Genomic DNA, 26,573 nt, shown 5'->3' on the forward strand with positions numbered 1-26,573 from the left:
ATTATGAAAGCATATTATACTAAGTATATAAAGAAAAACATAAAATCCTATCTTAAGATAACTTCATTTCCATGACCTATGTACTCTTTCTCTGTTTATTATCCACTTAAGCAAGGCATGGGTTCTCAGCCCTGATTTTTCACTGTTATTAGGTCGTAGTACCTCCTCTCCCTCCTCCTTCATTTTATTTTATTTTTTTTATTTTATGTTTTGATCTTTTGAGATAGGGTTTCTGTGTGGCCTTGGCTGCCCTGAAACTCATTCTGTAGTCCAGGCTAGTCTCAAACTCAGAGATCTGCCTGTTTCTGCCTCCCATGTGTTGGGACTAAAAGGAGTGTTCCATTACTACCTGGCCTTATCCTATCTCTTTGCAGACTTTATATTTTTAAATAACTGCATAATGTTAAAGAATTTTACATTCCTTATTCAACCATATTCCTTATTGTCAGTTTTTCCCGCTGTTATACACAGATCTCAACAACAACCCACCATCTTCATATATGCAGTGTTTTCTTCCCAAACTGAGTTACTACATCATGTTAGATAGATTTTGATGAACTTCTGGGCCCGCAGAACATGAATAAAGTCTTTGTATTTAAAAGCAAATCCGTTACTGGGCTCTTGCTTTCATTTGCTCTCACTGTATCCCGCCTTCTTTTGTAAGGTTCTCTGACATATATAACCTTTAGATTTTAGATGAAAATCTCTTTCCTATTGTATCTAAATGATCTTCTCTAAAATCCAGAATTTGCTTCAGTTTTAATAAAAAATTCAATGACATTATCTTCAAATTTTTATGGTTTTGTTTTTTATAATTTTAACTGGCCAATTTGGAATATATTTGCTACACAGTAATAACTTGAAGCCTAAAACCAATCTTTTTATATATCATTAAGATGAATACAACACACATTATTTCCCATATAACAAATCTCTACCATGTTATACATTCTTTCTAAACAATAAAGCTGATTCTGAAATCTTACTGCATTGGTCTAGTAACCAGCAGTGGTGTCACATAACCTCCACTGCTTGGCCCTGAACCTGATCTAGGGTTAAGGATGACCTTGAACTCCTGACCTTTCAACCTCTACCTCTCAAATCTTGGCTCAAATAAGTGGCATGCCCAGCTCATAACAAAACTCTTTTCTAAACCCTTTATTCTTCCAGATATCAAAATTATCCTAAAGTTCAAGTTTAAGAAAACAAAATCTCATGTTATTTTTTAAAAGTAGCATTTCACTAAAATTGCACATTAAATTGGGAAGAACAGGTAACTTAAATAGTTTTTGTGTATAAAAATAAATTCTTTCTACATTCATTCATGTCCTATGAGCAGATAAAGTTCGAAATAATGATTAGTCACACCCTCCATTAATTATTGTTTCTTTTATTGTATGTTTTGGTTTACTTATTTATTCACTTGTTTATTGTTGAGGCAGTGACTCCCTAGCTAGCTAGCTAGTGAGCTAGATAGACCAGGCAGCCTTGAACCTGTGGCAATCTTCCTATGGCTACTTCCTGGGTGATTAGACTACAGGTATCATCCATCCATCTATCTATCTATCTATCTATCTATCTATCTATCTATCTATCTATCCATCCATCCATCCATCTATCTATCTATCTATCTATCTATCATCTATCTTAGGTATATGAATGCTCTGTCTGTATGTACATCAGCATGACAGAAAAGGGCATCAGATCCCATTATAGATGGTTGCCATGTGGTTGCTGGGAATAGAACTCAGGACCTCTGGAAGAGCAGCCAATGCTTTTAACCTTAGAGCCATCTCTCCAGTCCCACGTACCTTCCTTTTAAAATTTAATTATAGTCCACTGTTCAACCATTCCTTTAGAATACTGCCCCAGCCCTTTGATATGAATCACTGACTTAGGAGGGTAGTTTGAACACTGCAGAACAAGCATAGAGGCATTACATTAAGACCACAGTTTCACAGTAATAAAAGCCCATCAGTGAAAGCAAGGTCTTCATAAAGTTATGCAATGAACTGTAGATTCTAATGGCATAAATCGGTTACTTTGTCTGTAACGGGTCTGCTTGTGCACCCTGACATACCTGTACAGAGAGCTGGGGAGGATCCTTCTTCTCTGATTTCATTTCTACAACTGCTATGTTAGGTTTCTTGACTCCAGCTTTTACTTTTCGAGATGATGGAGGAATAGAAGTAGTCACAGTTACAGGGTGTGGCTTGTTCACTATGACTCCAGCAGGGGGTATGGAATCACTGTTACTTTGGGTTTGTCCTATAAAATTTAGGGTACAGAATGAGTCAACTGATTCCAAGACAAAAGGAAAATCGAATTTAATGCCTGGATCTTTGTGACTGTTCTTGCTCACAAAAGGAAAGTGTCATCTTGCAGTGTGCTCTCTCCTCAGCACCACAGTCCGCCGTGTGCCCGCCATGTCAGCTCTTTGTCATCTGTATGTAATTCCACTTCACATATACTAGTTTAATGCTTAACATAAAGAGTAGTATCTGCCTATCAGAACATGCTCTATACTGTCAAGTCTCATTTCAAAAGTCCTGCTGGTTTTTTATATTTCAAAGTAAAGACTAAGGAGCTAGACACAGTGGCCCAGGGGGACAGAGTCATTTCAAGGACCTCAAAGCCTCAGTACCCTGGGAAAATGGCGAAGTCTTCCCCTGGCTAGGCTCAGAAAATGTCAAAGGTTGCTCTCCTCCTTCAAGTGGAAATATAGATCGTGTGTAGAGAAAATATCTACCTCTCTCCTCTCATGTCCCCTGGGTGTTTTCTCCCCTACAGAGACTGAACTAATCAAGATTAACGAAACCTGTCCCTTGTTTATCTGTATGTACTAACCCTGCCTCTTTATTGAGGTCTATTCAATAACTCTAGCCCCTCAGTTCAACTGTATGTAATAAACAGGGAGCCTCCTAGGCGTAGAGGACTCTTCATCAGAGAGCCCAGTCCACTAGATCCCAGCTTTTCTGTATGTCACCTGTGTGTCTGTCTTGTCTTCATTCTCTTGCTGACCCAGTCAAGTTCAAGTTCCCTGAGGCTATGCAAGGACACAGCACATGTCCATACCTCTAGCACTTGTATGCTGAGGCAGGAGGGATGCTATAAATTTGAGGCCAGCCTAGGCTACATAGTGAATTCAAGCTCATCAGGTATGAAATCCTGTCTCACAGACAGACAGACAGACAGACAGACAGAGTAGCCTTCATTTATATTAACAGTATACTCTCAGAGAAAGAAATCAGACAAAGTATTTCACTCAGAATAACTCCAAAACATTATGTGTTGAGGAATATGTTTAACCAAAGAAGTGAAAAGACTTCTACAGCAAAAAACTTCAAAATATTAGAAGAAAAGAATTATAGAAGATGTTGATGACAGAAAGATATCCTATGCTCCTGGGTTGGCAGAATTAATATTGTCACAATGACTACTGTACCAAAATTCATTTCAGATTTAGGGCAATACGTACCCAAATTCCAATGTCATAGTTCACAGGTTTAGGAAAGACCATACAAGAATTCATTTGTAACTACAAAAGATCATGAATAGACAAAGCAATCCTATGGAGTAAGTAAGAACACTAAGGAGATCTTACAGTATCCAATTTCAAATTATACTACAGAGCCATTGGGATAGAGACAGCCTGGTCCTGGCATACAAATAGACAGGTAAACCAATGGAATAGAAGAGGACCCAGAAGCAAAATGACTATGCTCACTTAATTTTTGACAAAGTAAGAAAAAAATGTCTGTGGAAAAGGATAGCCTGCTCAGCAAACGATGCTGGGAACACTGTGTTCCAACAGCAAAAGAAGCAGAAGAAGAAGAGTGACATTAGACTTGCAGTTTTCACCTTATATAAAATCAATTCAAACTGGATCAAAGGCTTTAAAACCTGAAACACTGCAACTTCTAGAAAGTAAAAAACACAGAGAAGATACAATTCAAGATAGTGAGGTAGATACAGCTCTTTTTTTTTTTTAATGCATATGTGAGGGGTTAGATCCCCTAGAACTGGAGTTAGACCATTTTAAGATGCCATGTGGGGGCTGGGAATTGAACCTGGGTCCTCTAGAAGACCAGCCAAGTGTTCTTAAGCACTGAGCATTTCAGCTCACGATAGAACCTTTTTACTATTGGACCAACAGCACAGGAACTAGCCCCAAGCATCAGCAGATGGGTCTACAGGAAAATCAAGTTTCTGTTCAGCAAAGGAAACGGTCAACAGAGTACAGACAGCCCACAGCACGGAGAACATCTGTACCAGCTACGCTTCAGACAAAGGCCTGAGCTGACATTCAGAATTTACAAAGAACTGCAGAAATTAAATACCAAGGAAATAAAACTGCTCATCAACAAATAGGAAAACAACTAAATAAAATTAAAAAAAAAAAAAAAAAGAAAAACAGATGATCAATAAATGTTTTTCAAAGTGTTCAAAGTGTTCTCTAGCCATCATTGAAATACAAACTAAAACTATTTTGGGTTGTTTTGTTTTGTTTTTTCATAGCTGAAGACCAAACCCAGGGTGTGCCCTACCACTGAGCTAAATCCGCAACCCCCTAAAACCATTTTGAGCATACACACATACACAAATCCATACATATATCCACAAACCCATACATGTGTATGTATATATAGCTCCAAGTAGTTTAATATGTATTTCCATATATATGGGATAGAGAGATGGTTTAGAATTTCAGAGCACTTGCTCTTCTAGAGGACCAGAGTTCAGTTCCTAGAACCTGCATCTGTGGCTCACAACCAGGGACTGAATACCCCATGGCCTTCATGGGTACCTGAACACAGGTGGTGCACATAAACTTACACAGGCATATATACAAACACACAAATAAAAATATAATTGTTTTTAATGTATTTAGGGTTGAAGGGGTGGCTCAGTGGTTGACAGCACCTGCTCTTCTTACACAGGACCTGTGGTTCTGTTCCTCACATCCAGTCATGTAGTTTTCACGAGTTTTGTTCTTGAGTAAAAGGATTATAGGTATGTGATATCCTGCCAGCAGATCTGTCCAATTTTTAATACTCATAGGGATCTCATATAAGAAAACAACCTACTATTCTCCTAGAACATATGATCACCTAGCTTTTACTTATCACAACCTGGTTCAAAAGTACATAACAGTGCTTTAAAGTATCTCTTCTCATGCATGACAATATTACAACAAACTTGACTTCTTGAATTATTATGTATGTCAATGGTATGTCAATCACGTTGTCTATAGCAATACGCCAAGAGAATATTTCCTGTGAGACTACAGCAAGAATGCACTGTTAGGAGATCACTGTTGTAGCGGCCCGAGCTGCCCCACGTTGGGCGCCAGAGTGTTGCTGACCGCTCTGTCAATTTTGGAACCCGCACTGCCAAAAGCCTTAGGGGCTAAATTGTTCCAGCTCGTACTGCCCCAAGCTGCTTCGGTCCGAGGGACAGGGTTCAGCAAGAGAGAGGGTGAGGACGGATGCAAGGAATGGAGACCAGACAGAGTGTGTCTCAATCCCGTTTATTCTTCAGTCTCTCTTCTTCTCTCCAAGTCCCTAGTTCCTAGTACCAAGTCTCAAGTCCTAATCCCTGTTCCTAGTTGCTAGTCTCTTTTCCAGTTCTAAGTTCCTCTCCAAGTCTCAAGTACAAGTGTCTAATTCCTAGTTCCAAGTTCTTTCAGCTCCAAGTCTCCAGTACCAAGTGTCTAATAATTTCTTCTGTCTGCCTCTCACCTTTTATGTCTCACTTCTAAGCCCCGCCTTTAAAAGTCACACCTTTAAGTCATGCCTTTAAGTCTTATCTCTAAATTACACCTTTAAGTCACACCTTTAAGTCTCATACACCCAAGGGGAAATCCTGGTTATCTAAAACAAAATGTTATCAGAGTGTGCTCAGCTGTTGTAGGCTATTGTAAACAAGTCTCTTGTCAGGGTATATGGCTCAAGATGGCTACAAGGATGATAGCCACCTTCTGTCGGCTCCCCACACACTGTTACCCTGCATACCTGACATTCCGAGACTCTCTCCAGACATAAGAAAGTAGGTGACTGTTATAACTTCTGCTACTCATTACAAGCAATGAGCCCCCTCCCACTTCTCTACAGCCTTTTCTTACCTAAAAGGATTGCCATAGGGATCAGATGGCCTTCCAGGGCACCTGAAGCAGTCGGTATCTCTCTGCTCGGACTGAGCATACACTGCTGATCAGCATGAGGTGGTGAGGTGATGGGATGCTGTGGTTTAGAATCCATTTTCATAAGTGATGTAGCATGAAAGTCAGTTTGTGTTCTTGCTGACTTGACTTTAGTGCCTATAATAATCATCATTAGCAGATATTTAAAATTCAACAACTATCTATTTATTAACTAGCCAATTAGAAATACAATTGTTTTTCCCAGCAAGATTTCATCCAATTTAATATAGGGTCTCAAGTAGAAATAATACCAGAGGTTGGCAAACTTAATAAATGGCCAGACAAGAATTACTTTGGTCTAACTGGACGTGTAATCTCAGTTGCAACTATTCAACTCGGGTGACACTGGTAATGTATCTTGAAAGCAGCCATGAATAGTCAATGAACCTGGCTCACCTCAAATACAAATTTGAGGTGGTGGTGGCGCACACCTTTAATCCCAGCACTCAGGAAGCAGAGGCAGAAGGATCTCTGAATTTGAGACTAGCCTAGTCTATGGAGCAAGTTCCAGGTCAGCCAGAGATATTCAAAGAAACCTTGTCCCAAGGGGGACAGGGGGAAAGAAAGAAAAGAAGAGGAGGAGGAGGATAAGGAAAAGGAAGATGAAGAAGAAAGAAAAAAAAAAAAAAACCCGGCAGCTCACCTGTAGACCAGTTTGCCTGTCCCTGATACACTTGTACAGAGCTACTCTGATATAAGAAAAATGTTGAGAACATCTCTTTAAACTCACAAACTTTCCTTCACAATACAAGAAAGTTAATGGTCACTTTTTAGAATAGGATTTCCCCCTGACCCCAATTCTCTCATTACACCTTTGCTTGTTTGATATTCTAAATAATGAGCCCTTATCCTTTAAAATTATGCACAATTAATCTAATTCTATACTTATTTAAAATTCATGTAAGTTAGTGTATATTTTTTATCTGTCTTATGTAGATTCATATAAACGTTATACTCTAAATTATCAAAATCTTAAAAGTTTGTCAGGCATGATGGCCCAGCACCAGGAGACTGAGGCAGGAAGACTGCTGTAAGTTGGAGGCCAGCCGGGGGTACACTACAGAGAGTCCTTTCTTTAGAAAAACAAAACTGAGGGTTGGAGAGATGACTCAGTGGCTGAGAGTGATGTTGTTCTTCCAGAGGACCTGAGTTTGATCAGATGTCCTCTGCTGGCTTCCGTGTGTATACACATACATAAATGAAAAATAAAAATAAATCAAAAAAAAAAAAAAAAAAAAAAAAAAAAAAAAAAAAAAGCCAGATCTTGGTGCACACACCAAGTTCAGCACTTGGGAGCCAGAGACAGGCAAATTTGTGAGTTCAAGGCCACAGTGGTCTACATACTGAGTTTTAGGACAGCCAGGACTACAAAAACAGACCTGGTTTTTAAAAAAACAAACAAAACAACAACAACAAAAAAAACCAAATTAACAAGTGAACAGAACAAAACTAAGGTTTGTATTATCTGTCTCTCTAGAGAAGATGAACTTCTTTTCTCTCACAGAGGGGAGAAACCACAGGGACCAGGCTTGAGGATGATGGGGATGATGGGCCTACTGGCTCTCATTGACTGTTCCCTTAAAAGGCTTACTGAGGATCTGACAGGGTTTTAAAGCCTTAAGCTGTTGTTTTGGAAAGGCTGTTAAAACTCCAAATACAATTCTGACAATAAATCTCCAGTATTTAAGAAACATCGTAATCTGCATGCCTTTAAAAATAGCATCCATAGGATTTATAGCTAAGTGGGTCACCAATGTGATCAGCCAGCATTTACAAAGGAGGGAGACCTGAGCCACAGCTCCAAATACAATTGTGACAATAAAAAATTAATTAATTAATTTTTGTTGGCAAAGACATTTTGGTAGCAAACCACAAAAGTGCCCACACACTTCAATAGCAGATACCGATACTGAAGCTCTGAGTTTCTTCCTCCCACTCCTCACCATTAGACACTGAGTGGTATGCACAGCTAATAAATAAAAACAGTGTTATACACTGAGTGGTATGCACAGCTCATAAATAAAAACAGTGTTATAAATTAAGCTTCTCTGAGCCTCCTTACCTTTTACTCGCTCTATCACTCTTGGCCTCTGTGGCTTGGCCTTAGGAGATGGAGAACTGAATCTGAGATACGGTCCTTTCTTAAGAGTGCTGCGGTGGCCCTGATAAACCGGCTTCCCATATATATGTAACATATAATCCTCATCTTGCAAAGCTGTGGTTGACTTCAAGAGGCCCTAACAATGCAAAACATGTTACAATTACTGAAAAAAAAGTAAAATCTTCCATCTAGGAAACATAAAAGCTTTTACATTACTATAAATATTCTCAGTCCCTAAAGTAATGTTTAAACACATTTTACACAGTAATTATACTTAAATACAGTACAATGAACAGTCTTTAAATGACTTTATATACTCCCAGCTCCACTTTCAATCAAAATGCCATGGAAATTGGATGGAGAGTTGGTCAGTGATTAAGAACACTGGCTGCTCTTCCAGAGGTTCTGAGTTCAATTTCCAGCAACCACATGGCAGTTCACAACCATCTGTAACTGTAGTTCTATGAGATCTGATGCCCTCTTCTGATGTGCAGAGACATACATGCAGAAAAAAAATGTAAATATAAAATGCATAAATAAATAAATCTCAAAATGCCACAGAAATGAAGCATTTATCAAGCACCAGAGCCAAGCATTACATTAAATACTTATCTGCTCAAAAATCCATGCTTAGCATTAAACAACACTGATGCTGGGTGAGAGTGGTAAGAAACCCCCCAAGTATCTGCATCTGGTACCATGTCTTGAGCTCATTTGGCAATAAATGTAATTTTTTAGGTCTAAAACAGAATATACACAAAACGATGGAACATGGTTGTCAGTTAAATGAACCTGACTAATAACAGACAGCTGAGTAATCTCTAGGCAGTGGTTCTCAACCTCCCTAACCCTGTGACCCTTTGTACAGCTCCTCATCTCACGAGGACCCCTACACATAAATTTATTTTGTTGCTACTTCGTGACTGTAGTTTTGCTGTTATGAATTGTAAACACCTGATATGCAGCCCCAGAGGTCTCAACCCGAAGGTGAGACCCGCTGCTCTAAGATATACCTAGTGTATACTGTGAGATATACCTAGTGTATACTGTGATATACCTAGTATATACTGTGATAGATATACCTAGTGTATACTGTGATAGATATACCTAGTGTATACTGTGATAGATATACCTAGTGTATACTGTGATATACCTAGTGTATACTGTGATAGATATACCTAGTGTATACTGTGATAGATATACCTAGCGTATACTGTGATAGATATACCTAGTGTATACTGTGATAGATATACCTAGTGTATACTGTGATATACCTAGCATATACTGTGATAGATATACCTAGCGTATACTGTGATAGATATACCTAGTGTATACTGTGGTCCTAAGTAGGAGCTCTAAGTTAGGATGGAGCTGTATGCCTGTGCTATCTTCCCAGCTTCCTTAAAACTGCTTGAGTTCTAGAGTTTGAGGATAGCCAGGGCAAATATGAGAACCTGCCTCCTGAGAAACAAAAAGCCAAAAATATAAAACAAAAAGCATACTAAAAGGAGACAAGTACAGGTTTCACGTAGGCTTCTATACTACAGGTCCAAAATCTTACATAGTCAATGATACAAATCTGGTCTAGGTTTGTACAGCTCTTCAGAGTTTAAAATTTCTCATATTCATGTCATTGTTTCTATTTTTAGGAAATGACTGGGTATACTGTGGCATCTAAACACAAGGTTGGGATGGCTCTCCCTTCTTCCCTGTCTCTGTGGGCCTGAGGCAGGGGGGCTCCACTCCTTACACTCCTCTCTTTCTGTAGGCCTGAGGCAGGCACACTCCTCACAGGTGGACTTGTAAACTGCTCCTGCGTTTGCTTTTGATAATGGCTTCTTGGAATTACAGATCTGTTCACTGTTTTGTCTTGGTTATTGGCTTTAATATCTCTACTCATAGTTAGAGCTTTCTTGTTCCTTTGATTCTTTGGATCAAATCTCTTTTGTTCATAATCTTTTCTCATAAGTTCATCCTAAGGCAAAGAAAATTAAAATTACTTAAGCCAAAACAAATAGTAATGCTTTCAACACTAGTAAATATTGGAATTTATTTAGTATATAAACATTGTTTAGTACTTCTAAATGCTTTAACAGTAAAGAACATTAGCTTATACATGAAAGAACACTTTCTGGAAAAATGAACAAAAACCTAACGGACTCGAGGCACACCAGTACATGCCTGCAACCCCTGAATGCAGGAGGCAGGAGAGCTCCAGTTGGAGGCCAGCATGGGCTACACAGAGATGTCTCATGAAACAAAAGTAAACGAAGCAATCCTAAAACTAAAATCCTAGCAAGTCATGACCATCTAGTGGAGGGAGCAGAAGTACAGGAAGAGATCATCTCGACAGAAGTTAGTAACTTTAGAAGAACGAACTTAAATAAGCTCCTCACTGAGGGGCTATAATGAAACTGAGGAGCTATATGTTAACTTAAATTATTTGAATATTTAAATAGCATATTTACATGAAATTAACAGTGATGAAGACACATTCTGCTCACTGGCATACTGCCATAGGTCACTTCATCCTTTTATTTGGTAAGTTATACAGTGACTAGTATACATCTCTCACAAATGCATTGTGTGTGTGTGTGTGTGTGTGTGTGTGAGAGAGAGAGAGAGAGAGAGAGAGAGAGAGAGAGAGATTATAAGTAACAATGCTGAAAGCACTTTTTGTGCTCACTGCTGTGGAAGCTGAGCTGACACTCACTCCCCTTGCTATCGCCATGAGTAAATATGTAAGCACACTGGAGGAAAGCAACTGCCTTGCATTCCAGGATAAAAGTAATGGTTACCTTGCCTCGTTCTACACCTTCCAATACACAAAACTTAAGATTTGATGTCTGAAGATATGCTGCACTTGTCATGGGTGTGTAAGAAAGATTCTGTTTAGAGTTTACTAATTAAAACAGACACATTAAAAAGAAAAGGCACATCAATAAACTGGAATTTATGCTATATTCTGAGATCTGACTTAATTTCCATTTTTTTCCACAACATACCTGGATTTCTGCTGAAATGATTTTAATCCATTCATCTACTTTCTTTCTGATCCTAATTTTCTCTGACATCTCTCTACAAAAGAGAAAAAAAAGAAATGTTCCTAAATTAGCCTTAATATACTGTGAATAGGACCAGGATCTGATGAGTCTAGTCTAGTTTTAAAGCTACATGTAACCCAATATCCTTCCTGAGAAAACAAAAAGTGATGGTATTCATTAAGTGTTACAACAAAAATGACCGTGAAGAACTGGAGGAGAGAAGTATCAGGAAGAGGGGAAATGAAATAAAAAAGTGCAGGACCTCCACATCTATCCACACCAGGCCCGACATCTTCAGAGGAAATACGGGGCCTTTTCCAGCAGGCAAATGCAGTAAGCACAGAAAAAGAGATGAAGGGGTTGGGGGTGGGGGGTCTGGAGAAAGAGAGCTCAGTGAATGAGAGCACTCACAACCATCCCTGACTCCAGATCCTGGGGATCATCTCTGAACTCTATGGGTACTAGGCATGGTGCACACACAAACATGTAGGCAAAATGCTCTTACACATAAATGAATCTTTAAAAATGAAAGTAAGTGAGCAAATCTAGCAGCGTCATAAATAGGATAGGATGCCCACATCCTGTCTCACCTATTGGTAGCTAAAGCACTGATAAATGAATACACAGCAGCTCCATCCTTTGCACGAACAATGGCCTCCAGGTTTTCTTCCAGTACTTTTTTATTGTTTTGTACTCCTCTCAAAATCTTCGCAGCATCTTTCAAGACAGACCTTGTATTGGTTGGTTGGAGCATAACAGGATTATGTGGATGATCTGAAAGCCTCAACGTAATTGGAGATTGCTTTACCTTATGAGAAATCGAAGGCAGAAATGTACTATGTTAAACTTACATTGATCGCTTTACTCTAAAGAAAAAGTGCTGGGAAAATAGCAGCGCAGTTCAGCGTGGACACTGCTCCTCCAGAGGACTGGAATGGTCCAGCACTCACATCAGGTGCACCACCACCTACCAGGTCTCTGGTTCCAGGACATCTAACACCCTTTAAGCTTCCTTGGGAAGGTGTTGCATATATGTGTGCACGCACACGCACACAGATAAACACATACATATAAGTACACACACAAAAAAATCAGTACTTAATACAAAGAAGAGCTAGTACATTGTTGGGTCATACACTAGAATCAATATAATCTAAGGTTCAGCTTGTCCAAATGAATAGTTACTGAATACTGGCATCATTCTGTTTGGTTTGTTTTTCAGCTAAAGACATTTTTACAAATATTATAAGTAATAGACAGGAAATCCCAAGCAGTGCTAGGTCATCTGCTCATCAATAAAGGCTCTGCTTGTGAAGAAAGCAAAACAAACTAAAGAGCAAGTTGCTCTAGATGCTGTGAATTAGATAAACAAGGGCCGCCCACAGCCCCGTCACTCTTCTTCACACACTTTTGTTAGTCAGAAAGGCAAAGACAAGTGTGGTGGCACACTGCTATGATCCCTGCGTGACAGCTACGGGCCCGGGGCCCCAACCCCAACCCTAATGCTGAATTAGGACAGCTGTTCTAACCCTGACCCTGACCCTAACCCTGACCCTGACCCTGAATTAGGACAGCTGTTCTGACCCTGACCCTGACCCTGAATTAGGACAGCTGTTCTAACCCTGACCCTGACCCTGAATTAGGACAGCTGTTCTGACCCTGACCCTGACCCTGACCCTGAATTAGGACAGCTGTTCTGACCCTGACCCTGACCCTGACCCTGACCCTGAATTAGGATAGCTGTTCTGACCCTGACCCTGACCCTGAATTAGGACAGCTGTTCTGACCCTGACCCTGACCCTGACCCTGAATTAGGACAGCTGTTCTGACCCTGACCCTGACCCTGACTTAGGACAGCTGTTCTAACCCTGACCCTGACCCTGAATTAGGACAGCTGTTCTGACCCTGACCCTGACCCTGAATTAGAACAGCTATTCTAACCCTGACCCTGACCCTGAATTAGGACAGCTGTTCTGACCCTGACCCTGACCCTGAATTAGGACAGCTGTTCTGACCCTGACCCTGACCCTGACCCTGAATTAGAATAGCTGTTCTGACCCTGACCCTGACCCTGAATTAGGACAGCTGTTCTAACCCTGACCCTGACCCTGAATTAGAACAGCTATTCTTACCCTGACCCTGACCCTGAATTAGGACAGCTGTTCTAACCCTGACCCTGACCCTGAATTAGGACAGCTGTTCTGACCCTGACCCTGAATTAGGACAGCTGTTCTGACCCTGACCCTGACCCTGAATTAGGACAGCTGTTCTAACCCTGACCCTGACCCTGAATTAGGACAGCTGTTCTGACCCTGACCCTGACCCTGACCCTGAATTAGGACAGCTGTTCTGACCCTGACCCTGACCCTGAATTAGGACAGCTGTTCTGACCCTGACCCTGACCCTGAATTAGGACAGCTGTTCTGACCCTGACCCTGACCCTGAATTAGGACAGCTGTTCTGACCCTGACCCTGAATTAGGACAGCTGTTTTGACCCTGACCCTGAATTAGGACAGCTATTCTAACCTTGACCCCGACCCTAACCTTTGAGGCCAATTTGGTTTAAAAGAAATTCCTAGATCAGCAAGGGCTATATACTATGATCACCTCAAAAGAACAAGAGGGAAAAAAGAGGCTGGAGAGTGGAAACGGTCAGTGGTCTGGTCTGGCCAGAGCACTAGGAGACACCATCTAGGGCAGGCTTCTGAACTGCTGTGCAAAAGGAACAAACAGACCTGACCATCATGTTTTTCAGTGCTTTATTTTCACTCTTCCTTCCAATTGTTTTAATGACTTTTTTATTTCTTGTTTGTTTACATTATTATTACATTTTACTAGGTGTTTGCATACATACTGTAGCACACGTTATCTGTTTGTTTCTGAGACAGTGAGATGTAGCACAAGCTGGTCTCAAACACAGTATGTATGTCAGGATGACTTTGAACTTGAACTTGTGATTCTCCTACCTCCACCTCCACAGTGCTAAAATTGGGAATGGGCACCAACAACCTTGATTCCATAGTTTTTTACCTCACAACTATGAATTTTGACACCATGTCTACTTTACCTGGAGCATGTCACTTGTTTGTTTCTTCTTCTGACCAAGATCATGAACAACATCATTATACTTCTGCACAGGTACTTGAGCTATCCCTCCTTCTTCAGAGGAAGGAAATCTTTGTGAATGTAGAGTTTCAGTGCTACAAAAGAGAAGAAAATTTTCCTAAATTGTTGCAGGATATTTGATCACACTGTGAACCCTGGGATTGTGCTGTTTACTGGAAAAAACTATTTCTAGTTATGGTATGGCTCAGCCTTAGCACATACCTTTAACCCTTTGGCTGGAATACAGACAAGCCCTTAGTACACATCTTTGATCCCAACAAGGTAAACTTAGTTTGTAGAAGGAAGTACCCATGTTTGAAAGTGATGTCTAATTGAATGGTAGATAAAGTGACAAATCGGAGAAAGGTTTGACAGAATAAAATATGCTTAACTCTCACAAGGAGAGGAAAGGGAAGCTACTTAAGGGGCAGGGGCAGTGCAGAGAGAGACAGGGAGAGGAGGCAGTTTTACTGGGAGAGTTTTAGAGAGGCAGGTTGCACAGAGAGGACAAGCTAGACAAAATACAGGTGAACAGATGGTAGACAGAAAAAGCCAGAAAATAAATTGCTAGAATTAGTCTGAGGCCAAGCAGAGCAAAAAGTCAGATTGAATCAGTCAGCTTGGAGAGAAGTTTGAGTCACAGCTGAGTTGAACCAGCCAGAGTTCAGAAAGAACAAGAAACGGCTAACTTATTTAGCAGTAAGTCTCAAAGGCTGAAAACATTCTAGGCCTAGATTAGATTGCATGAAGGCTAGAAGCTTCCAGGACTAGGCCTAGGTAGGCAGGCTGAGGCAGTAAGCCTCCGAGATGACAATTACATCAGGCACATAAAAGTTACTTTTACACTAAATTGTTTAAAACCCAGTAAGCATTTTATGTGTCTGGGCTTTTTGCCTGCGTGTGTGCCTGTGCACCATGGTACATCTGGTGCCTGAAGAGCTCAGAAGAGCTTGTGTGATCCCCTGGACCTAGAGTTACAGGAAGTTGTAAGTTGCAATGTGGGTGCTCAAAACTGAACTCAGGACCTCTGCAAGAGCAGCAAGTGCTCTTAACCAGTGAGCCATCTCTCTAGTGCAGAGAACACTTGCTGACATGAATGTCTGACACACACTGAGGTGTGCACTGCCAAACAGCATTGTGCTAAAACCACACCACAGATTTTATCAGGTATAAACATAAAAACCAGAAAAATCTAATGAGAGATACTTAGGTGCATCAGGCAAAAAGCAGAAACGGTTCCTGCTTACAAGAAATGATGATTCAGATGCTCTCACAGAACAGAGGACTGTTTGAAATGCTGCTCCTAACAGGCAATGAGAATGCTCAAAACCCATCAAAATCTGTTTTGTTTTTCAGAACTCTAGAAATAAGAAGCCTGCAACAACCCAAGGAGAGTTTATTAAAGCAAAAGAGTTGGTTCCGAGTTAGAGGAGCAAGCTATACACATTTGGTCTTGGGTGTTTTGAGAGCTGGTCTCACTAAGTAGACCATACTAGCCTTGAATTCACAGAGATCTGTCTGCCTCTGCTTCACAGGTGCTGGGATCAAAGGCACATCTACCATGTCCAGCTTGCACATTTGTTTAAACTCACCCATACTTACGACACCTTCCCCACCACCACAGCACGGAAGAGAACGGGTTGGAGCTTCCTTGGGTGCTGTCTGCCCATCAGGCTCATTGATCACACTGCCCTGAAGAACAAGCTTCTTCATGGCATTTTCAACAACCGAGACATCTGTGTGATTTCTCAGACACCCGAAATAGCTCAGCGATAGAATACTGTGGCCAATAGACACTTTAAATCTCAATTCTGAGGCATTCATAGTAAAGCACTGATCAGTTCCACCATCTTCCTGGGGCTTTGAAGATCATGTGATCACAGAGGACTATATATGTGTGCCCAGGAAAGACCGGAGAAGGTCTGAGGCTCTCACGTGTAGCTGACTGACTGACCTCTGTACTACCCAGGTAGGAAGTGAACACACACTTAACTAAGGAGATTTATCAGTTCAAAGTAGAAAAAAAATTGTTTCAAATCTCCAACAGACTAAGGTAACACAATAGAGACTCCAGTGTGTTCATAAGACTAAGAATTCACACTTGGACCAGCATCAACAAGAATAACCTGCAAATAAACCCTGAAGACTCTGAGTCACGGTACTACTTCAGATGCTCAGTTTTCATTAAAAAGCAGTGACGTAATTGAATTCCTAAAGAAAATGCTGGATTGTGAACAAAGCTTTTTCTAGTTCCACTAGTTGTAGTCTCTTGTTTTTACCTGTCTCTTTTCTCGAAATTCCATGCAAGTTTTGGCTGAGTTAGTGAGGTTCTGTCTGATGATTCAATCTTTCTTGTCAAACACTCATTACTACTTAATGCTTGTTCTAACAGTCTTACATTTCCTATAACAGAAAAAAACACCATAATGTCATTTTCCAAATTAGTTCATTTCTCCGTTATATTCTGTCTCCTCATTACATCACATTACATCTGCACCCCACCTAAATTAAGTTCTTATGACCACTATCTACTCAACTCACTCTATAACCACTATGGCTCTTTGCAAGTGCTCCCTACATTCTATGTGTTGGAAACTTAATTCTCAAAGTTATGTATTAGTGGTATTTGATGTGGAGTCCTGAGCATGTGACAGGTCATACGGACTCTGTCCTCACAGTGGATTAGTTATCAAAGGAGCAACTCTGTTGTAAGAGCAAGCTTTCTCTGGCTTGCCTGCTTTCTTACCATGACCCAGCAGAGAGTCAGAGCAAGGAGATGCCACCCACTGTGTGCTTTTGAACATCTGGAACGATAAGGTAAATAAGCCTCTTTATAAATTACTTAACCCCTGGGGTTCAGTTATCACACTTAAAAAGAAATGAAGACAATATGGACATAAATACACTCATCAGGGCAGACAAAATATTTTCATTTTATTAAATATAAGAGTTGTAAAAAATGGATTAATATGAGTAAAAGAACTAAATTTATCTCTATCAGAGAGTAATGGTTTTTGTTTGTTTCAAGTCAGGGTTTTACTGTGTAGCCCAGCCTGTCTTGGACCTTGTCTTAGAACTTGGAATTTGTTTTACTCTGTAGATCAGACTGAACTCAGAGATCTGCCTGCCTCTGTCTCCCAAGTGCTGGAATTAAAGGCATGTGCCACCACTGCCCAGCTGGAGAGTATGTTTTTAATCACACATATGGCTCAAAAAGGCAGCTTATCTGTTTTTTACAATTATCTGAATGCCCCCCATCCTTGTTTTTAAGACTACATAATAACTACTTATAGTGAGGTACTTGTCTTCTAGATTCTTAAAACTTAGCTCAAGGAAGACTTGAGTGCTTGAATGCTCCCAAGAATAAAAGCCTGCAGCTTAATATTGTCATAACTTTTACAAGAAGGGCTACATTTTAAGGCTCAGAGCATAATAGTATTTCCAATAAAATGGAAAAGTTCTTGAGTTTTATTAAGTGCATATATTGGCATTTATTCCAGCTGAATGCGGTGATAAATGTTAATATCCCTGAGTTGTACTTAAATCTGTACCTAAAAGCAATAAAAAAAAAAAAAAAAAAATCCTGAACATGATCAACTTTTCATTCAGTAAAGCACTATTTTTTATTTATTAGTTAAAAATCCTATTCATGAAAAGTTTAAGCAATCTGTAGGTGATAAAATTTTATATATATATATATATATATACACCTTAACTACAATAAAGAATCTAAAGAAATGACTAAATGAGAAAAATACTGAAATTAGCCACCGGAATAGAGTTTAGTTACTTCTAGATACCTACTGCATAATCTTAAATCCTGAATGGGAAAATCTCACGAAACTCTAATTGTATAGGTGCAGTCAGCTGGGTGGTGGCTCATAGCTCTATCTCAGTAGTCAGGAGGAGAATGCAGGAGAACCACAAGTTCAAGGCCACTGTGCTACAAGCTGTACTTGAGTGCGACCATCAGAAAGTAACAACATAAGCAAAGAAGCAATCGGTCTAGTGAAGAGTTGTGGTCTGAATATGAGTTGTTCCCTATGGGCTTCTGTGTTTGAAAATGTCCTTTCAGGATGGAGAGATGGCTCAGGGGTTAAGAGCACTGACTGCTCTTCCAGGGGTCCTGAGTTCAATTCCCAGCAACCACATGGTGGCTCACAACCATCTGTAATGGGATATGATGCCCTCTTCTGGTGTATCTGAAAACAGCAACAGTGTACTCACATACATAAAATAAATAAATTTTTTAAAAAAAGAAAATGTCCTTTCTAGCTGGCTATACTGTTTTGGAAAATTATAGAATCTTATAGAAAGTTATAGAGACAAAACCTTGCTGGAAAAAGTGAGTCACTGGGGACAGGCTTCGAGGTTTTATAGCCCGGACTCACTTCCTATCTGCTTTCAGCTTCCTGACTATAGATTCAATATAACCAATATCTAACTAAGCAAGCCCCTCACCCTCCTGCAATCATGTCTTCCCATGATTAATGCATCCCTTTTTATAGCACAGGCTAAAATCGCACTGCCTTCTTAAGTTGCTTCTTGCCAGGTATTTGGTCCCAGCATTAAGAAAAATAACTAATCAAAAGGGGGATACTAATCCCAGCTGGCTTCCTACCTTTAGGACTACACATTTCCATATTTTCTTTTTCTTCTATAGGGCTTTCCCTCTTTGTTATTTTTCCATCCCTTGAAACAGGTACAGGAGCAAACCTTCGAGGTGCTGGTGTCTCTAAAGGAGATTTCTGCCCATCAAAATCTGTATCTTCATTTAAAGGCACTGTAACAGAAAGGAAGAAACTTATCAATAGGGGATTGTGGTGTGTCTCCAATAGTAGAGGGCTTTGTTGAGGCCCTGGGTTCAACCGATAAGCAACACACAGACATACAGATAGACACACACACACACACACACACAAAAACACACACGTAATAATCACAATAATAAAGATTAAATTTAACTTCAAAACACTTTTTTATCTGGCTATAGGGTCAGATGGATCTCTGTGAGTTTAAGGCCAACCTGTTCTATATAGAGAGTTCAGGATAGCCAGGAATACACAGTAAGACACTATTTCAAAAATTGGTTTTTAATTAAAAAAATAATAAAAAGCTTTTTTGAACACAAATGGTAAGGTACTTGCCTTGCAAGCATGGGGAACTGAGTTCAATCACCAGATCCACGTTAAAAACAAAGTTAAACGTGGTGGCACATGCTTGGGAAGGCAGAGATAAACGGATCCCTGGCACTCTCAAAATGGCAAACCCATCCTATTTGTTAAGTTTCAGGTCAGTGAGAAACTGTTTCAAAAAAGCAGGATGGGGCATGGTGGTGCGTGCCTTTAAAGCTAACACTGACGCAGAGGCAAGTGATCTCTCCGAACTCAATGTCAGCCTTGTTTACATAGCAAGGTCAGCCAGGACCACACTAAGAGACCTTCTCAAAGAAAAAAAAAGGAAAAAACAATACTGACTAGAAATCAAAATAAATGGAAACTATAAATGTCTTTATAAAGCTTGTAAATTAAGAATCAATGTGATGGGGTTGGGGATTTAGCTCAGTGGTAGAGCACTTGCCTAGCAAGCACAAGGCCCTGGGTTCAGTCCTCAGCTCTGAAGAAAAAAAAAAAAAATCAATGTGATAATATTTGAGTATTCACAAATCTGTGGTAAGATGGCATTGCTAGATATTTTTAAAAAAGAATTGATCTTTACTTATGTATGAGTGCTTTGCCTATAAGTGCAGTGTGTGTGTGTGTGTGTGTGTGTGTGTGTGTGTGTTGCCTGTGGAGGCCAGAAAAGGGCACTGATCTCCTGAAACTCGAGTTATGAATGGATGTGAGCCACCCTGTGTGTTGCTTTTTGGCTGCATGTGCATCTGTGCATCAGAAGCAGGAGGTCAGCAGAGGACACTGGGTTCCCTGGAATGGAATTATAAGCAGTTAGAAGTTGCCATGTCAGTGTTGAGAACCGAAGCGGGGTCTTCATCGGGAGCAGGCAGTGTTAATCATTGAGCCATCCCTCTAGTCCCACTACACTTTCAATGGCAAGGAAAACTAATAAATAACCTGGAGATATAATACCTAATAATACCTAATAATCAATCTCACTCTTAGGAATTTATCCTAAGTAAATAAGATTGCAGAAAGAAAAATGTTAAACCAGCATGCTAACACACCTGTAATCCCTATACTTTTGAGGCTGAGGCAGGAGGATCATCACCAGTTCTAGGCCAGTCTGGGCTACAATATAAAACCCAGCCTCAAGAGAAAAAAGAGAAAACAGAAATAGATACACGACACTTGTTGTATTGCTACTCCTAAAACTGCCTGAAGCCCAACAACACAATGGGACATAACTGCGGTAGCTAAGTCTTCTTCTGACAAAGTCAAGGAAATCAGTGGCCACACAGCAGCTTCTCAGAGGACGAGAGAATGATTACTAGCATTTTGATTCTCGACAATTGGATTTTTTCTGATTAATTAGAACCATAAACTAGGAATTATTATAATCCATAACTTAAACAACCTTTAAAAATAACCTAAAGTTTATTTGAACAACAAAAAAGATATAAAACCAAAAATTCCAAAAATAATTTTATTTTTGAGACAAAGTGTCCTGCTACTTTATAAGTAAATTTTCACCTTTTACATATGAAGAGCATTCACTACTGGTACATTTCATTCTTAAGAAACTAAGTATTTTACCTTGTTTAGAAACAAATGTGTTGTGTGAAGAAACACTGCTACCAACACTAGGATGTCCCAGTTTTCCAGAATACTTTTCCACTGCTCTGGAAGGGGACGTGCCAAGTTGAAGATTGCTAGCCTTGAGTGCAGCATCAATAAAATGGGTCTAGAAGAAATAGAATTACTTCATTAATTTCAAATGATTTTACATATAATTTTTATGATGTCAAGTAACAAGACATTGAGATTTATTAGTATTGAAAGTGGCTTATAGTTAACGTACAATGAAAATGGGGTATACTTACATATGTTTTGGCAAAACATTCATACATTAAAAATGGTAAGTTTTAAGGTATATATAAAATGTGTTTTTTAACAAATAAAACTGATTTCAGAAGTTTTGTTTTTTTTTTTTTAAGATTTATTTTATTTCTATGATTATACTATAGCTGTCTTTAGACAAACCAGAAAAGGGCATCAGATCCCATTACAGGTGGTTGTGAGCCACCATATGGTTGCTGGGAATTGAACTCAGGACCTCTGGAAGAGCAGTCAGTCCTCTTAAGTGGACAACCAGGGATATACACAGAAACTGTCTCAAAAGACAAAAAAAAAAAAAAAAAAAAAAAAAAAAAAAGTAAATTTACAGTGGTTTTATCTTCCTATTTTTAAAATGTTTTGGAGCTGGGTAGTGTTTTAGAACTTGGAAATTCCAAAATAAAAACTCAGCTATTTGTAAAGCTAGGACTTCTTCTTATAATATCTCAATATATCATACTCAAAAGGCATTAAGATATTGATTCTTTCAATAAACTAAATGCAGGAGCATTTGCAGGTAGTGTGTACCCACTACACACTGTAGGTAGTTCTGTCTATGGAAGCATCAGAATCTTGAGGGAGCTTTCAATGATACCCAAGCACCATCATAGGTCTGCTCTCCCAGAATCTCTAACACATCAAAGTATCTGTATTTGTATAAAGCTTTTCAAATGATTCCAATGCATATGCATAGACTTGGAACTGCTGATGTAAACAAATCACTGCTTTCAAAATATTGTGACTGGGCTGGGGAGATAGCTCAGTCAGCACAGTGTTCCCCTTGAAAGCATGAGGACCCGAGTTTAGGTCCCTAGCTGGGCACAGTGGTCAAGTCTGCAGTCTTAATACTAGGAGGAAAGGGAGCAGACAGGTAAATCCCTGGAGCTTGCTGACCATCCGATCCAGCCAAATTGGTGAGCTCACGATTCAGTGAGACTTTGCCTCAAAAAATTAGACAGACAGTGACTGAGGAAGATACTGAAATTAATGTCCATCCTCCACAAGAACACACGTACAATACTGCAAAAGGAAGAAAAGCCAACTGTAAAGAGAGATCTCCCAGCACCAACAACACCATAACCTAGAACACCAAGTGTCTACACAGCATAAAGAATAATGTGCAAGCCAATCATGATTTAAGAGAGCAACTGTCACAACCTAGTGTGCTATTACAACCACTAGATGATGATTACTTAGAGACGTGAGTACAAAAGGGTCTCGGAACGTGGACAGCTTTATCACAGATACCTGAAGATCCATCTGCTGCTGCTGTAGTTTTTCAAGGTGCCTGATGTGCTGCTCCATAAACACATTCATTTGCTTCTCGTGATTGTGACAGTGTAACTTCTCTTGCTTATTCTGAATGCTTGCTTGGTGCTCTGTCACACGCTGTAACTGCTTATCAGTCTCCTGTAACTTATTAAGTAACTCTCCAACAGAATTAACCTTGGCTTCCAAATCACTCTGCACCTAAAACAAAATATCAAAATAGAACTTCATACTGTAGAAAGACAACAAGGTGTGCTCCAGTCCTAGAAAGGTTATCTGCTGCAGTTGGTACTGAGAAGGCTAGAAAGGTTATCTGCTGCAGTTGGTACTGAGAAGGTACTAAACTTGAGCCTTTGCTCACAAAATCTCTCATGATTCCATGCCTTTGTTTTCAGAGTCACAAAATTAAGAGGCTAAACAGAGTAAGCCTTAGGTATGTTTTGTTTCATGAACTACACATACATACTATGTATGTATATACAACAAATCTGACACAGAAGATTTTATAATGCCAGGAAAAAAAAATTTCTTAGAATTAAAGAGAAGGAAACAGCAAAACCACGTAGCTTTTGATGCCACACGTGTCGGCATGTGTGGAGCAGACAAAGCCGTGAATAAATGTGCACTGTTGCCATGAGCTCAGAACTAAGCATGACTGGACAAGAACCAAGGCCTTGGACTCATATGGCTGATACGAATATATTTACAAAGGATTGATTAATCAACGCACTAGGGGAAAAAAGCACTCATGGTGGCACACACCTTTTATTCTAGCACTAGGAAGGCAGAGACAGGCTGATCTCTACAGGGTGAGTTCTAAGGGAGCCAGAGCTATGGAGAGAAGCCCTGTCATGAAAAACAAAAACACAGAGAGACTAGCAACTGTGGCTTCTTCCTCCTGACTGTTCAGTCTGAAGCTGCTATCATACAGAGACTTCACACTGAGAGGAGCTAACCCCTTCTCCCATGCTGTGTAGACTAGCATGCTGAGGTTCCAGGTTACAGTGGTAGGAGGCGTGGCTCCACCAGAGTGCATACAGCCCACCTGACCCTCAGCTTTTTTTTCTGTGTGTGTGTGTGTGTGTGTGTGTGTGTGTGTGTGTGTGTGTGTGCGTGCCTGTCCTTTCTCCATTCTTTCGCCATCCCTCCTCAGGGTTCTAGACCCAAGCAGTGCAATGGCACATTCCTATAATCACAGAAAAACTCAAGAAAAGTCCAGATAGGAAGATCCTGTCTCAAAAGAGAACAAGGTGGAAATGGAGCTCAGAAGTGTGCTGTCCAACACTCATGAAGCCATGGCTTTGATCCCTAGAACTGCACAAACAGGCTGATGGTGATGGTGATGGTGATAAACAGCCTGGGATACATGAAACTATCTCAAAAAAAAAAAAAAGGAAAAAAAGCAAAAACCATAGCTTTGGGTACTTCTCCAATATAAGGCTAAGGTAGGTCAACAACCTTAAACCTGAGTCTTCACTCTGCTTCCCATTGGCTCTAACATCTTATGCCTATCCTGACATATTTCTGTTTCTCCATTACAAACTGATAGGCTAGTATTATGATATAATAAGATCATATAAAATCCTCTGGTTCATTCAGGAATGCAGGCCTAGCAATACAAGTCAGTGTGACGACACTTACCTATCACTGCATAAGGGCCCTGGGTTCTGATTCTCAGAGACGGATCACCCAGAACATGGACTGTCAGCCCTACAGTGAACAGGTCCTGGCTTCTCTAAGCCAGCACATTCATAAGGAGGCAATTTTCACCATTTCTGAGAAACAATCCACAAACCACAAACAAGAAGAGCCTTTCCAACCAAGAACAACTGGACTGAGCGTCCAGACACAACTGTCAGAATCAGTTCTTAACAAGCAACCGAGTATCTCTCTCAGTGTCCAGGGATGCCCGGCAGAGAAGAGTACCTTGATCAAAGGAGCTGCCGTGGCAATGGCGGCGGCAGTTGCTGCAGCCACAGTTGTAGCCGAATCAATTCTATTGGGTGGAGTCTCAGTCTCCTCAGCAACAGCATTCTTTTCTGTACTCGTGTCTCCTAAAAGATGTACTTTCACCGCCTTAAAAACAGGCATGCTTTGAGCTCTTTAAAGACAAGGAAACAAAGGTTTTCAGGAGTCTGTATTGAACAATTTGAAGAAATGACTACATACCCTAATCTGGGAATCTCCTAAAGTGGCTTTCTAGGCTTCTCTTAAATTTATATTTTATTTGTAGTTATGTGCAGCATGTGCACGAGAGGATGTGTGTACATGTGAGACTGGAGCTTGCACTGTCGAAGACTGAGAGTTGCCTGATGTAGGTGCTAGGAACCAAACGCAGGCTTCTACAAGTGCAGCAAACACTCAGAACAACTGAATCGTCTCTCCAGCTCCATCTCGGGATTTTTGTTTGTTCATTTGTTTTGTTTTGTTTGAATTAAAGCAGGGCAAGAGAGATACCTCAGAAGTTACGTGCTCTGGCTGTTTTTCATAAGACCCAGATTCAGTTCCTAACACCACCACATAGTGGCTCAGAATCGGCTTTAACTGTAACTCCAGGGGCTTGGATGCCTCGTCTGACCTCTTAAAGTATGCACATGGTATACACACATACAATGCGAGCAAGCAAAACACCCAAATGTATAAAAAAATTAAGTGATTATTTAGTTAATATTAACTAAAATAACTTAGTCAATATTAAGTTTAGGTCATTAAGAACTAAGGAAAAAAGTTACCCTTTGAAGGCAGTAATACTATTTTTGAAAATATGACTTATACATGACAATCACACAGCTGCAATTATAAGACAGATAATCGAGAAACACAAATATGAAGCATAAGGTTTAATTCTCAAAGGCAGAAGAACTGCATCTGATTCTAAGAACTGATGGCTGTATTCACCAAATACTTTTAGAAGAATTACAAAAGTAAGGGTTGAAGCTATAGCTTAGAAGGTACATGCATAGCATCTAATTTCCAACCCCAGCACATACACATTTAAAAAAAAAAAACCCAGAAAACCAACAGTGCCTACCATGCTATTCCATACTCAACGACTTCTCACATCCTCCTCCTCTAGTGTCTAGCCTGGTGAGTGCCCCACACACCCAGGACTCATATTTCCACATCCCACCAGGTCTAGCCCAGGTCCCATAGCCAGTGCCCCAGAGTAAGCTGACCATCTGTGTTTTGCAGCAATGAACTCTAGGCTACCACTGAGCCCCAAAATCCTGACTCTAAGCCTAGCCCCCCCATCTCCTCCTGAACTGTAACCAACATCTCAAACTCCCACTTGGACCTGCTTTACCTGCATCCACCCACAGGGCCATTAGTGCTGACTCCACTACCGAACTCCATACCACGTCCTCCTCCAGGGCTAAGTACTGCTAAGTACACAACCTTTACAGCCATGTCTCCTCTGAAATCTACCAGATTTAGCCCGAGTCTACCTAGTCCAGCCTTCCCTGCCTTCATAACAGAAGCTCCAGGCACCACGTCCACTCAGACCTCCACACTCCCATCTTGGAACAGGCCCCCTTTGCCCACTGGACTATATTCCACCCAAGCCACTTCTAACTTCTCCCATTTCCCACATTCTCTCTTCTCCCCTAGGCTGCTCCATCTATGGCAAACTTAAAACTAACTTAAAGGAAGACCACATGCCCAGATCTCATTGAACAATACCAACAATATAAAAGACCAAGTCAGTGTCTCCTGTCCAGAGCCTACCAGTCTTATAGAAATGCTTGCCAATGAGAATTACCTAGATAACACCAGGACACAGAACTGGAAGAGCAATCATAAACTTCACCAAAGAATTCAAGGATTTTAAAGAAGACACAAA

At 40.3% G+C, this 26,573-nt stretch overlaps 1 protein-coding gene across 3 annotated transcripts in view; it reads right to left on the reverse strand.

The window, feature by feature from the left end:
• Nucleotides 1–26,573, reverse strand: part of Kiaa0586 (KIAA0586 ortholog) — a 101,141-nt gene that overhangs the window by 63,058 nt on the left and 11,510 nt on the right. For 2 of the 3 annotated variants that reach the window (XM_076922054.1, XM_076922052.1), the window contains exons 5-16: nucleotides 24,659–24,833; nucleotides 22,712–22,933; nucleotides 21,164–21,311; nucleotides 19,075–19,236; nucleotides 16,733–16,856; nucleotides 14,416–14,548; nucleotides 11,938–12,155; nucleotides 11,309–11,381; nucleotides 10,054–10,278; nucleotides 8,265–8,439; nucleotides 6,125–6,319; nucleotides 2,081–2,268 (exon numbers count right to left, since the gene is read on the reverse strand). In XM_076922054.1, the coding sequence (XP_076778169.1) occupies nucleotides 2,081–2,268; nucleotides 6,125–6,319; nucleotides 8,265–8,439; nucleotides 10,054–10,278; nucleotides 11,309–11,381; nucleotides 11,938–12,155; nucleotides 14,416–14,548; nucleotides 16,733–16,856; nucleotides 19,075–19,236; nucleotides 21,164–21,311; nucleotides 22,712–22,933; nucleotides 24,659–24,833 (2,038 nt within the window). The remainder of the gene's footprint in view (nucleotides 1–2,080; nucleotides 2,269–6,124; nucleotides 6,320–8,264; nucleotides 8,440–10,053; nucleotides 10,279–11,308; nucleotides 11,382–11,937; nucleotides 12,156–14,415; nucleotides 14,549–16,732; nucleotides 16,857–19,074; nucleotides 19,237–21,163; nucleotides 21,312–22,711; nucleotides 22,934–24,658; nucleotides 24,834–26,573) is intronic. The other variant, XM_076922053.1, reaches the window with a different exon arrangement.

This window comes from Arvicanthis niloticus, chromosome 23 (assembly GCF_011762505.2).
Source record: "Arvicanthis niloticus isolate mArvNil1 chromosome 23, mArvNil1.pat.X, whole genome shotgun sequence".
In the NCBI taxonomy this organism is placed as follows: Eukaryota; Metazoa; Chordata; class Mammalia; order Rodentia; family Muridae; genus Arvicanthis; species Arvicanthis niloticus.